At 36.9% G+C, this 15,068-nt stretch overlaps 1 protein-coding gene across 1 annotated transcript in view; it reads left to right on the forward strand.

Moving 5' to 3' along the window:
- Window positions 1-1,770: 1,770 nt before the first annotated feature.
- Window positions 1,771-15,068, forward strand: part of LOC145296956 (uncharacterized) — a 57,511-nt gene continuing 44,213 nt past the window's right edge. The window contains exons 1-3 of the mRNA XM_080143179.1: window positions 1,771-1,950; window positions 11,824-11,917; window positions 12,989-13,083. Of these exons, the coding sequence (XP_079999305.1) occupies window positions 1,875-1,950; window positions 11,824-11,917; window positions 12,989-13,083 (265 nt within the window). The 5' untranslated portion in view covers window positions 1,771-1,874. The remainder of the gene's footprint in view (window positions 1,951-11,823; window positions 11,918-12,988; window positions 13,084-15,068) is intronic.

Consider the following 15,068-nt stretch of genomic DNA (forward strand, 5'->3'; position numbering starts at 1 on the left):
TATCTCACAGAAGAGATGTTGCGAGTTTGTCTCTGATGTATCATTATTTTCATGGAAAGTGTTCAACTGAGCTTCAATCTATGGTCCCCCCTCGCCAAACTTTCACAAGAAACACTCGTCTAGCTGTAAACACTATCAATAATTTCCCCCACTCTTTATCTGTGCCTAAACTTAAACGTAGATTCCATGAACAAAGCTTCTTTCTTAGAACTGCACGCCTGTGGAATTGTCTTCCGTTTTCCTGCTTTCCGGCTGACTACAATATGGTTGTGTTCAAGTCTAAAGTAAATAAGTTCTTGATGAGCCGTTCCATATAAGTTATTAAATTTACCAAATTTTCATTACTAATGATTACTATATTGACCAATTTCTACTGTACACTCTTTAACCCTTATCCTTGAGTGGCCTCTGGGCCTTGATAATGTGGTGATGCCTTTGTAAAAAAAAAAAAAAAAAAAAAAAAAAAAACACCTTTTAATAGTTTATTTTGGAAGTATATTCCATACAGAAAATAAACAACCCACTTTAAAAAGAGAAATTGCGAGTTTTTTTTTTATTTTATTTCGCAGTTTTCTGTTAGGGGTGTCAAAAATTCGGGTTTCTATTACTGTACACATAGATTCGAAAAAGTTGTCAAAAAACAAATATATAACAAATAAATGTTAGGCAAGATAAGTTACTTTTCTACTAAACTGGATATATGTTTTGTGTTTTTATTCAATGTAACATGTTTATTCAGCTTGAAAAACATGCAGTGTTTACCGATGTATTGGAAAATTCAAGATGGCGTCTGACTCTCTCTTTAACACGGTAAGTTTGGGAAAAGGTGTTATAAATAATAAACGAGACAAAATACTATTAAAAACCCATCGAATATATGTCAGCCTATGTCACGGTAACATATAATGATCGAATTTCTAACAGTATTTTGTCTAGTTTATTATTTATAACACCCTTTCTCAAACTTACCGTGTTAAAGAGAGAGTCAGACGCCATCTTGAATTTCCAATACATCGGTAAACACTGCATGTTTTTCGAGCTGAAAAAACATGTTACATTTAATAAAAACACAAAAAAATATCCAGTTAGGTAGAAAAGTAACTTATCTTGCCTTTGATAACATTTATTTGTTATATATTTGTTTTTTGACAACTTTTTCGAATCTATGTGTACAGTGATACAAACCCAAAAATTCTTCCAAATTTCTGATACACCTACTACGACAGCACCACACAGTAATGCCAGTTGTTTGCTGTTGACGGCGTATTGTTTACAAATGGAAAATGACCATCGTAGTTTAAAAAAAAAAAACAAAATAAAAAACACGAGGGCGTAAGCGAACCGTGATACTTCTACCTACAACCTTGGTCTTTTCAAGCCTGTTTAATTGGTATTTCTTGCCTTTGCAATAACCACCTTTCGTTCGGTTTGCTCCTTGCATCAAATGGCTTTATATCTTGTCTCGAGCGATTTTCATGAAAAGTCAAGGGAGATAAGTCAGTTTGTCATCCTGAATTGATTTCACATTAAAACATACGATAAAACTCAATAAATTCTATTTTTACTTGTAATTATTTCTTTACTGGACGATTTTTCGTAAAGTTTGGAATTTATACCAAATTTCGACATGACAGTTGAAATTTTGGTTTAAATGTTGGTTTTGAAACTGGAAAAAGCTCTATAAAAATTATGTTTTATTTCAAATTTACCCAAGAGTCAATATTATCCAATCAGAAAGCAGCAATTTTTCAATCCGTGCCCGTCACAACCGGAAGTACAAAAAAAAAAAAAAGTTTTCATCGAGCGTGTGTGTGGCAGTGGCACTGCTCGAATAGTTAAAACTAAAAAAAAAACCCAATAATCTTTTATCGATAATGGCTAAATTCAAAGGACAGAAGGGCAAAAGGGGCCCTGATCGTGTAAACAAATCAAATCACAGTATGAATATAGGTGAGTTATGTTATTTTCTGCTTTTTTATTTCGTTTTGAGCTCGCTAGCTTATAATGTGTAAATGTTTGTGAGACCACGTGTTTATATTTCAATGTACTTTTCTGATATTTTCTGTTTTTCTTTTTTTTTTTTGTTTTACTTTCTTAGAGAGAGAAAAATGGAAACCGCATGCATTATTGTAATTGCTAAATAAATCCGATTGTTTGAAATCTAAAAAAGTTTTAAAGTGAAAACTAAACACGTTCTTTGATACGACAGAGGCGCATACAAAAGTTTGTTTTTCTATTGATTTAGGAGATAGGACAATATTTTACCTGGTACTTATGCAGAATACGGATTGTGCTGAAATAATAACGTTGTTGGTCATTTAATATCGCCGAAAAAGTGGTCCAGACACAAATATATAAATAAATGAACAATTCAGAAGTATAGGCAACTCTAAGTACGATCGCACCGGTGTCAGGTGAAAATCTAGCCTCGGTGTAAAAATGTTCCGATCACCAAACCGGACTTCCTCTTTTAGTTTAAAAATAAATGTGTAAAAACAAACAAACAAACCAAACAAAAACAAAAAAACACGTATTCAAAAGTTTCACATATTTGCTCTCGTGTCAATATGCTTATTTATTTCGGTCAATGAACTGGTTGTCCATTGTCCAACCTGCAAAGAATGTTTATTCCGAAAGCCGTTCTTAACAGGGGAGGTTGGAGGTGCTTATTCCGAAAGGCATTTTCTTATTTTCAACCTCGGCCTAGTGGTGGTGCTGGATCGATGACTTCTTGAATGAAGTCACCTGGGTGTCGATAAGGAGTATGGCTAAACCAATGAAGACAGCTGACAAGGAGAGATTTTTGGAGAAAGTTAATCTTGCGGCAGGCAAACACTTTGGTGAAGATAAACTGTTGCGAGCGGACACAGACGATATCGACTGGTCGATCGCAGAGACGGTAATCTCCAAAAATACCGTTAGGGCTTACAACATGACCGCCAGAAGAGTCACGTGATCCGGTTGATCCAAAACATGAATCGTGCAAATGGAAAACGCAGCCTTGAAGGCAAACTTTGACAAACAATCACAATTTGTTTGTATTTATTTTTTTGTTGATATAATGTTGTTATAAAAATAGGCAAACTTTGAGAAACAATCTTAGGTTGTTTTTAGTTAAAACAGTGTTTATAAAAAGTATTTTATTCAGAACAAACAAGTGGTCGACTAGGTGTATCAGAATTTTAGGCGGAATTTTTGACACCCCCAACAAAAAAACTGCGAATAAAATATATAAAACTCGTAATTTCTGTTTTTAAAGTGGGTTGTCAATTTTCTTTATGAAATATACTTCCAAAATAAACTATTACAGTCGTTTAAAACATAATAGAAGTATTATTTTTTATTTTTTAAAAACAATGTTTACAAAATGTCTACGCACGTTCGTAGACATTTTGTAAACATTTAAAAAACAAACAAACTGTGATTGTTTCTCAACAAAAAATTAAATGACCGTTCTAAATAAATTATTTATTATTATGATATTGAAAAACTGTTTTTGTACTTAATTATTATGCTTGTTTGTCAAAGTTTGCTTTAAATTTGCGTTTTCCGGTTTCGTAATACGGCGATTCATGTTTTGGATCAACCAGATCACGTGACTCTTCTGGCGACCATGTTGTAGGCCCTAACGGTATTTTTGGAGATTACCGCAGAGACTTTGTGGGCAGATCGTATAGTATTTAAAAAAAAAAAAAAAAAAAAGTGCTAGTAAACTACCTTGCGGCAGAGCTGGAAACACAAGAGAGAGCAGTTATGATATGAAAAAAAAACATGGGTTGTATTACTTTACACACACATAGATTCTAAAAAGTTTTCAAAAAACAAATATATAACAAATAAATGTTATCAAAGGCAAGATAAGTTACTTTTCTACCTAACTGGATATGTTTTTAGTGTTTTTATTTAATGTAACATGTTTATTCAACTGGAAAAACATACAGTGTTTACTGTTTACCGATGTATTGGAAAATTCAAAATGGCGCCCGACTCTTTCTTTGACACGGTAGGTTTGGGAAAAGGATTTATAAATAAAAAAATTAGACAAAATACTGTTAGAAACTCGCTCAATATTTGTTATCGTAACATAGACTGACATATATTCGGTGGAGTTTTAACAGTATTTTTGCATATTTTTTTTATTTTAAACTCTTTTTCCCAAACTTACCGTGTCAAAGAGTGTTGAAAAAAAATATATAACTGAGAGTAGCTAACCTGAAGTGAGGTTGCGAAAAAAATACAATCTTCTTCGCGACCTTCTTCTCGGGTCTTGTAACCACAGTAACATAAAAATAAAGGAATGAAGTAACTCTTCACAAAGGAGGAGGGTTTTTATAACAATTACCTTACTCTATTAGTATAAATAACCACAAGGCTATTGTTCTTCTTGACTGTTGGAAGAGCATCCTCACCTCCGGCAGCTACACCCAGGTAAGCTATGTATTCACTACACTCTCCCAACAAAAGAAAAAAAAAAAAGAAGTGCATTTTATATATATATATCTTCATAGAAAAAAAAAACTTTAAGTTGGCGTGACCCTGCAGGGGGACTAACAGGTGCTAGGCCTTAGTCAAGGGCCACCTGGAGCTAACAGTGGTTCAGGGTACCTTCATTCTGTCCCTTAGCCTAGGCTCCGCTGTCGTTCGTAGTTTATAGTCCTACCCAAGACTACTTCTATTGAGCAGGTAACAGACTAACAAACTTGTCTCTTTCGTGGTGCACAATCACTGCAGTACCATTTCTGTCTAGCGGGTGGAGCCAAGTCAATTCCAACACATTCAAAATGATACCACTCATCACAGGAATCGCAGCATATCATATCTTGGTTCCCTGGAGGTCTATTGCAGGCAGGACACAACCAAATGGTGCTATCTCCTTCCGAAAATGAACCAGAGGATTCCTGGTTTTGACTGCTACCTGCCGCAGCAGGCGAGGATGCACCTACCTGACTCGGTTCACTTTCCTCAAGATCATCATCAGATTGTGAAATTTCTATTAGATATAAATTCTTTAGCGAATGGACGTTCACCAAACCATCGCCCTGTCTGACACGAGCTGTCCTCACCACTCCATCTTGTCCTTGGAGAACCTCAAGTATAGTACCCAACATCCAAAAGGGTCGTGGTTTTAAAGGGCTCTTGACCAAGGCTACATCATTTCTTTTAATGCGATTCTGGAATGGTATCTGAGATCTTCCTGGCATCCTTCCTCTAAGATGAAGGAGGTACTCCTTGTACCACAGTTCTCTAAATCTTAAAAACCATTCATCTCGTAATCCAATCATCTCAATCAACCTTCTCCGGCTGGGAGGAACCATGGTGGAGAGATCATCTCTTCCCAACGGTAACAATAGACCAGGGCTTTTATTGGGTCTAATAAACATATTGGGTGTGATAATCATTGGTTGCCTGTCAGCGGACTCTTGATAAGTAAGGGGCCTGTTGTTTACAGCCCGCTGAATATCTGAGACAATAGTTAGGAAGGTATAATAATCTACCTTACCCCTACCAATAACCTTATATAGGCAAGATTTTGAAGTCTTGATGCTACGCTCCCATACTCCTCCAACCCAAGGGGAAACTAGAGGAATTGTCTCCCACTTAATATTACATGACCCAAATTTGGCCTGGTAGTCCTAGAGAAGACAAAGGCGCTTAAACAGTCTTCCACTACCCAGAAAGGTTTTCGCGTTGTTGCTGAGAATCGACTCTGGAACACCATGGGCATTAGTAAATCTGAGTAGAGCCTGAAAAAAAGGACAATATACTCATGTCTGGCACCACCTTTATATGCACTGCTCTTACACTCAAACAAGTGAACAACAACAGATACATTTTTTTCTCAGTTTCCCTCCTTCACCCAAAAATGTCCTGTGAAGTCCACTCCAGTATTCCTATAAGGAACCTCAAATTCGACACGAGAAGTTGGTAGATTGGCCATGTTCTCAGGCAGCACCGGCCTAGAATTGTATCTTTTACACCTTGTGCAGGAATTCAGGACATTTTTAACTGCCTGCCTCCCTTGAGGTACCCAGTATCCACGACATCTCAATTCCGTTAAGGTTGACCCTATACCCAGATGGGAACATTTAAGATGGCAGTCTAATATCACAAGTCGGGTCAGGTGATGATTCTTGCCCAGCAACAAGGGATTCTTAACTTCATAAGAAAACTGAGAAAACCTCTTCAGCCGTCCATACGAGCGGATCAACCCTTCCTCATCCAAATAAAGATCAAGTGCCTGAACACGATTAGGTGCAGGCTTTACCATAGGATTCCGCAGGTAATTCAATTCAGCAGTAAATTCCTGCTGTTGAGAACATTTTATTAAGTAAATTGCAGCTTTCTTGTTGTAGTTGTCTTCCCTTTTCCTCATCAAGCTGATGAATCGGAAGACCAAAGAAGTTACTCTCAACAAACGGGTAAACGTAGAGAACCGCCGCATGGAGATCACCGAAGCACACTCCTCATCCACAATCGCAGCAAAATTTGTTGATGAACGAACAATCTACTGGCACCTATCATCAAGACAGGGCAACTACTGCTCCGACCAAGTCAAGACTTCACCGCGCAACCAGGAAGGGCCATGGTACCAAAAGTCAAAGTTGTCCCAGAACTTCCTTATCGTTAATCCACGAGTGATTAAGTCAGCCGGGTTTTCAGTGGTAGAAACATACCTGAAGGTCGGCCTGATGCCGTAGTTTGTTTCCAAATCCAGGCTCATTAGCAGAACAGCCTTTAGCCTGTTTCTAGCAAAGATGCTTTTACTAGTCATCGTTTCTGATAAAATCCATGACAATACAACTTGTGCATCTGTCACCACACACAACCTAGAAGGGCGGACACTCTTGCATCCTACCAAGATAGTGGGCAAACACTTCAGAGCAAGAAATACTGCCATTAGTTCTAAAGTTGGTAATGTCTTATCCTTCACTGGAGCCACTCGTGCTTTGGCAAAGATCAATGCAGAATTGTTGTCCTGAACATAGTAGGCTGCAAATCCATATGCTTCTTTAGAAGCGTCACAAAACAGGTATAACTCTCGAGTTCGGTTCCCGTCATGGGCCTGTCTGCAGAAATGCATGTCACTCAATTTAGATAAGTCTTCTGCCAGGTTCCTCCAAGAAGACTGAAACTCTGGAGAGACTTCCTCATCCCATTGCACACCTCGCTTCTATAATTCTCCCACCAAAATTCTACTCCTTATAGTCACGGGCAGGCAAAGAGATAAGGGATCAAATACCTTTGCCGATTCCGAAAGGATTTGCCTCTTAGTAGATGCACTCGGATCACATTTAACAGGGCAGTGCGGAGCTTTTCTGAAATAAGATCATACCGGTACCCGAGCACCATCTCCCATCCGGCCTCATGAGTACTCAATGTACCATCTTTTCTCATCTCCTCCCTAAGGCTGTTGCAGTTTGAGTTACATGACTGTACCATAAATTCACCTTCCTGCAACCGCTTCCTAACCTGGGAATACAGCCTTTACAAGCCTTGCTGGGTCAGACTCAGTCACCACCAGGTTGTCGACATAGAATTGGTTCTCCATCGCAACTCAACATCCATCAAAAGGATACTGGGCTGCATGAAACTTCAGGATACTCCCCAATATAAAGGTACTCGAGGTAAATCCGAAAATCAACGTGGCATAGCGGAAACATCGAAGGCGATTACCATCGTTCACAAAAAAACAGAACCTGTTCTTCTCTGCCTCCAGTGCAAGGCGAACCATCAAGAAAGCTTTCCTGATGTCTGCAATCAAGACAAAGTTATTCGATCTAAAAGACATCAACAGGTCCAACATATCTCCTGTCATATTCACACCAGAGTATGCAGCCTCATTAAGAGAAGCAGAGCCACCGACCTTCAAGCTACAGTTAAATACAGGCCTGATTTTAGTAGTAGCTGCTGGATCCGTCTTGAAAACGGGCCGATGAGGTACCCATACATAATCCACAAAATTTTGAGGATCCACCTGTATTTCCTCAATGATGCCCTTTCGTTGCTGCTGAAGGAATACATTTACATACTCTTGGTACAGCCCCTTTTTCTTCAGGCTCCTGACCACACAATCCAAAACGTGCAAAGCAATAGCATGATTAGAAGGAACCAGAGCCAGTTTATCTGCATGCCAGGGTAACTGCACGTGATATTTCCCATCCCTGAATGTTATAGATTCCTGGAACTGCCGAATCATACCCTGATCATATCCTTAAATCTCTTCTCTGTCCTGAATGCCCAACGACTCAATGATGAACATTTTCTCCAATCCTCTTTCCACATTGCTAGAGGGAAAGACATCCACCCAGGGGTCTGCATAGGTAGGATCGGCTTCTAGGATGAAGCAAACATGCGATGATTCCACCTGGGAAGTATTCTCCATTACTGCACTGAACAAAGTAGAATCTCTTGAAATAAGGGGTAGGATTTGTAGGAAAAAAAGTGTCTACCTCAACAAAGAGAATCAAACCAGCAGAAACAGAGAAAGGCCGACGCCACCAAACAAGGCACCAACTGTAAGGGACCCAAATGTTGCACCAGATCCAGACACATAATTCCACTTATAGCTACCAAATCAGTGCCCGACTCAAATTGTCCAGCCAGAGAACATCCAGTTTGTTTGAACTTTTCCAACAGCAAATGCCAATTTTTTAAATATAAAGATAGGTCCAATGAGTTGGCAACCAGTATCGGAAAGTGCCCCACATGACCAGACCCTAAGTCCACATCCAATTTCACCTCTCTGTATATTTGCTCACATTCTCCAAGAAGAGTAGTCAGCCTCAAATGACAATCCAAACTGTCAGAACTCAAGGAACCCAAGGAGTGCAAGACATCACCAAACAAATACGTTCTGCCACTGCCAGTATCCAATAGGCAGTTTACAGAGATAGTTCTTCCTTCTCGACCGAAGGTAACACAAATCAGAGGAGGTAGTTTACTCGAGTAACCAGAAGGAGACTGACAATCTGAATCTATGTGGAAAGAAACATCTCGGGTTGTAGTGGCTCTAGATTTTGAAACGGTTACCCGAGAATTGTTTCGATGGATATCCGAAGAACCAGGCAACCCGCCACCTTTAATTAGCAAGCGTTTAATAGCTTCACTGGTGTCTTACATCAAAACGGACAAAGAAGGAATTCTAGAGCTGCATAACTGAATAAGCTCTCCCTTCAATGCTCTCGGAAATTTCAAAAAAAGTATTTTGGCCATTAATCGAGCCCCTGCAGAACCATCCTCAGAGAAATCACAATCGAGAGAGCTGGCCAGTTCTTCCAGAAGAGAAATCGATAATATCTTGGGATATCTTATCAATGATGTCACTAACATCTAAATATTCTCGTTTTAATACTGCAAGTGTTTGCTGATAATTTGTATTGACACAACTTAAGTGGTTAATCAGCAGCAGAGGTCTCCCAGACAGAGGGTCCTAGATATGAAAAGGGTTGATATGCCGTAAAACAAAACCAACCCAGACATTTTAAAAAGTTTAATTTTTCTGCATCGTTTGCCATGCCTGCTGCACAATTTTCGAATCGAGATAAGAAATTGTAAAAACTCATTCTATCGTTTTCCATTTCACGACCACTGAACGTTGGTCCAGTGATTTGAACTTGAGGAAGTCTAACAGTGAACGATGAATGAGCTCTATCCATAGAAGGCCCAGGCGTATAAGGAAGGGAAGGTCGCTCCAAATACCCACTAACCTCTGGAGGATGTAACAGGAGAGAGAGAGATCCTCTAAATCCTTCCGTATATTCAGCTGGTAACTTAGCCAATCGGACTCCATAAACTCTCTTTCCTCTTCGGAGACACAGGAAAGTTTCAACTTGCAGATAGAGATTTCGATTTCGTTGATATACTCCAAAATTTCCCTGTGGAATACAGAAAATATAGCAGGAGTAATCTCTGTGCCACGGGACAAACAAAGCCTACCCTTGATTTTCATCTTCAGAATGGAAATCTGGTTATGGTGTTGCTCCTTGTAATCTGCCACAGCTGACGTTCAAACTTCCGTTAGAAATTGTGTTGAACTGGTGTATTTTTTTTTGCAAATTGTTGAAAAAAAAAAAAGTAATAACTGAGAGTAGCTAACCTGAAGTGAGGTTACGAAAAAAATACAATCTTCTTCGCGACCTTCTTCTCAGGTCTTGTAACCGTAGTAACATAAAAATAAAGGAATGAAGTAACTCTTCACAAAGGAGGAAGGTTTTTATAACAATTACCTTACTCTATTAGTATAAATAACCACAAGGTTATTGTTCTTCTTGATTGTTGGAAGACCATCCTCACCTCCGGCAGATACACCCAGGTAAGCTATGTATTATTCACTACACAAGAGAGTCGGCCGCCATTTTGAATTTTCCAATACGGTAAACATTGTATTTTTTCGAGCTGAATAAACATGTTACAGTAAATAAAAACACTAAAAATATATTCAGTTAGGTAGAAAAGTAACTTATCTTGCCTTTGATAACATTTATTTGTTATATATTTGTTTTTTGACAACTTTTTCGAATCTATGTGTACATCACATGATACATCAAAATTCGAAAATTAAACAAAAATACTGATAATCTACTATTATATAAAAGGAACTTGTTAGTTTGTTCCCTATACACTCCAAAACGGTCGAGCCAATTTTTATGAAATTTCACACAAATGTCCTTTATGTATCTGGCAGTGTTCTTAGATAAGTTTTGTATTGCAATGTCTTCGATAAGTATGGATAACCGGAAAAATCCGATGAAAGAAGAAAAAGGGAATTTTGACAAAAATTAACATCTTATACAGCCTAACATCACAAGTGCATTTAAGAAGTTTTATTACCACACAAGAAGAAAGGTCTGGCATATAAAATCAACAGTAAGTTCTTTGATATGACAGAGACACATTTGAAATAAACGTTTCTGTTTAAAGTACAATTGAACCATGATGCTTGACTTTTGCATTTTAAACTTTAATTCAAGCCATTATTTATAAATAATAATTTCATAACATCAACAGTAGGTTCTCTACAGTGCAATGTAGACTACAATGTGTTGTGGACTAAATAACTGTGGGAAGGCATGTGAAGCTTCCTTCCAGTGCTCTGCAATGGGTCTCCAGCTAGAACAAGCAATCAATCAATTTGATTGAAAAATGGGTGATTTCATGGATTTTGATGACTATAAAAATATGGAAATGCGGAAAGATTTGTTGATCATCATTCAATCCTGAGCATCGTTGGGTCTCCCTGGTAGTAAAATATACAGTTCAATTAAATATTACATTTGGTGCCAGTTATTAGTTGTAATGGAGTGGGTTCTACAACTAATAACTGTCATTTGAAAAGTGAATAATCACTAAAAAATCGAAAATTAAACAAAAATACTGATAATCTACTATTATATGAATGGAACTTTGTGTATGCGTTGGACAACCAGTGCAAATTGACCGAAATAAATAAGCAAATTGACACGAAACAAGATGATAGTCCAAATGATACAAATGAAATGTTTTTGGTTTTTGTAACGTCGGTAAACCAAAAGGATTTTAAAAACAATTAAAATTTAACAACAAAAACAAATTGTCATAAATTAATAACAATCACCTTTCTCTATTTTTATCTTTCTCTATCATTCTATATCTGCCATTGTTTTTTTTTCTGGTGCAAAACTTTACATAACTAACGTTTCTGCATTCTTCTTTTATTATTCATCAGAGATGCAAAATACACATTTAACAATATTTGTTTTCAACATAAAATTCCCTTTTTATTTAATTAAAAAAATTTTTTTTTTCTTTTTGAATTAAATTTTATTTTTCTTTTGTATTTTTCAGATCGACCCAAATCGGACGGCAAAGGGGGTCAAAATATGAGAGACCGTGCTACAATCAAACGTCTCCAGATGTACAGAAACTATAAAGCAAAAAGGTAAGACTTGATGATTCAAGATTTGTTTATAATTTGTATAATTAACCCTGTAATGTGTAGGCCCTTTCAGTTCTCTGCAAGGGGAGGGAACAGTTGCATACATTCATGCCTCCTGGAGCCGGTATCTTCATTGATGAGGCCATGTTATGACAAACATAATTTTATTTAATTTTTATGTAAAAAAAAATTGAATAAAAAAAAAAGTCATTAAATTTAAAAAAGGGTCATTGAATTAAAAAAAAAAAATGTCATTGAATTAAAAAAAAAAAATGTCATTGAATTTTAAAAAAAAAATGTCATTGAATTAAAAAAAAATTTCATTGAATTTAAAACAAAAAATTTCATTGAATTTAAAACAAAAAATTTCATTGAATTTAAAACAAAAAATTTCATTGAATTTAAAACAAAAATTGTCATTGAATTTAAAACAAAAATTGTCATTGAATTTAAAAAAAAAATTGTCATTGAATTTAAAAAAAAAATTGTCATTGAATTAAAAAAAAAAATGTCATTGAATTTTTAAAAAAAAATTCTTTAAATTAAAAATAAAATAGCTTTTACTTTTTCAAAATCAACATGCAAATTAGTTAACCTTTCGACTCTGATATCACATATACATAAACAGATGTTAAAAGACTGCATCTATTGTATAAGTTGAATTAACTTTAACTGGTCAAGCTTAACTTTACTGTTTGTATGAGAATTGGGCCCAACTATTGATTTGGATAATCTGATGGTTTACGTCGGGACCCTTTTTCTATAATACTTCCTGTTTACGAGGTAACATGCCCACATATATTTTTAACTGATATATATACTCACTGAAGTGATTATACTCAATGCTTTTATCCATTGTACTATGGATCCATATGTACGGTTTTAATGATTCTCGTTCAAAAAGATGCACGTTAAAAAAAAAAAAAAGGTGAGCCAAAACGTGAGAACAATGCAATATGAGAATAGTAGTTCGAATAATACAAATTATCAATTCTCATCCAAGCAGAAATTCTGAAATTTGTTTTATTAATTTTCTTTTCTTTTTTTTTTTTTTTTTGTTAACCCAATTTTCAGAGATAGTAAAGGTAAAATTACTCGTCCTGCTCCATTCCAGTCGTGGCTTCCGTCAGGTACTGTCGCAAGAGTTGAGCCTAACAGAAAATGGTTTGGTAAGTGTTTGTTTTGTTTTTAAAAAAATTCTGTATGTGTATGGAGGTGCAGTGGTTATCGATATGTCAAGACTGTACCATCTCTCTTACTAATACCTAGTGATGGGGCGATTCCAATATTTTTCACGGTTCTGATGTTATGGCTTTATGTTGCATATCAAATAGTGGCTGACCTGTATGCTTGTACAGTTCTGTTCTGTGCTAACACTATATTAATTATTATAATTGAAAATGCGTTTGATAAAATTGCAACAAATTTGCTAAATTTAGCATCCTTTAGATATCGGCTGAGTTATCATGGGCTATTACTCCTGCTAATTGCTGGCATTCGATTGTTTTAGGAAATAATCGAGTTCTACACTTTAGATTAGTCTGCTAATGAATTACAGTGTCTGCTGTGACTGTGTATTGTATTCAGGTGTAGATGGTGTATTGTATTCAGGTGTAGGTGGTGTATTGTATTCAGGTGTAGGTGGTGTATTGTATTCAGGTGTAGGTGGTGTATTGTATTCAGGTGTAGGTGGTGTATTGTATTCAGGTGTAGGTGGTGTATTGTATTCAGGTGTAGGTGGTGTATTGTATTCAGGTGTAGATGGTGTATTGTATGCAGGTGTAGGTGGTGTATTGTATGCAGGTGTAGGTGGTGTATTGTATGCAGGTGTAGGTGGTGTATTGTATTCAGGTGTAGGTGGTGTATTGTATTCAGGTGTAGATGATGTATTGTATTCAGGTGTAGATGATGTATTGTATTCAGGTGTAGATGGTGTATTGTATTCAGGTGTAGGTGGTGTATTGTATTCAGGTGTAGGTGGTGTATTGTATGTAGGTGTAGATGGTGTATTGTATGTAGGTGTAGATGGTGTATTGTATTCAGGTGTAGGTGGTGTATTGTATGTAGGTGTAGGTGGTGTATTGTATGCAGGTGTAGATGGTGTATTGTATGCAGGTGTAGGTGGTGTATTGTATTCCGGTGTAGCTGGTGTATTGTATTCAGGTGTAGCTGGTGCCTGGTTGTGAGAGTTCTGTTGCAGCTCACTGCTAATCTATACTTCATTCTACCCCTCCACTGCTAATCTGTCTGCTAACTCCTCTTGAAGAATGTCTTTCCAACTCTACTTCAGTGGCTGTGATTTTCAGCTATAGATTCCTGACCTGTTTGGTTTATGCCACCTGCCCTCTTGTCTTGCTTGCAGACATCCTGCTGATCTAGAGCCAGGTGATGATGCTTAAACAATAAACACTAATAAGCTTTACCAGTATTGCACCTTATTGTTAGGAAGAATGGTCTTCCATGAAGCTGTGATGTTCTCTCTGCCTAAGCATCCATTTGTCGATGGTCACACCCTGATGCCCATTCACTATAGCGTAATCTAGGAGCTAGCATGTTGTAGCAGAGTATGTCGCAAGGAACCGAAGACAAGTATTAACTCAAATCGCTTTTCTGTTTTGCAACAACAATGTTTATTTCCTCATTCTCCCACCACGTGTGACTTCTCGTTACGGCTGTAACGTCACTCACATCTCTAACATGATCGTTCCTCCTTTTTATAGTTTTTCTTTTTTCTTACCGTGATGCCATTTCGCACGTGCATTAAAAATTATTTACAAGAATTTAATAAAACCTGCTCCGAGGTAAGTAAATAAAAAAAAAACAAGAAAAGAAAAAAATGAAAAATTCACACAAAAATATGAATACATATAAAATGCGTGTGCATAGTCCATTCAACCCTTTCACTTTACCATTGTCGATGGTCACACCCTGACGGCCATTTAAAATGGTAAGGTTATGCATTAAATAATGCTGGAATGCATGGAGACCAATTGAGGATAACACGTTCTGATCATCTTAGAAAGGTACTACTCTAGAGTCACTAATAATGAGGGCATGAAGACTTGATAAATTTGGAATGGGAGTATTCTGAAAACCGTTCTTAACATGGGGAGATTGGAGGTGTTTATTCCGAAAGCCATTCTTAATATGGAGA

This window comes from Euprymna scolopes, chromosome 17, assembly GCF_053919585.1.
Source record: "Euprymna scolopes isolate OS-2025 chromosome 17, ASM5391958v1, whole genome shotgun sequence".
NCBI lineage: Eukaryota > Metazoa > Mollusca > Cephalopoda > Sepiida > Sepiolidae > Euprymna > Euprymna scolopes.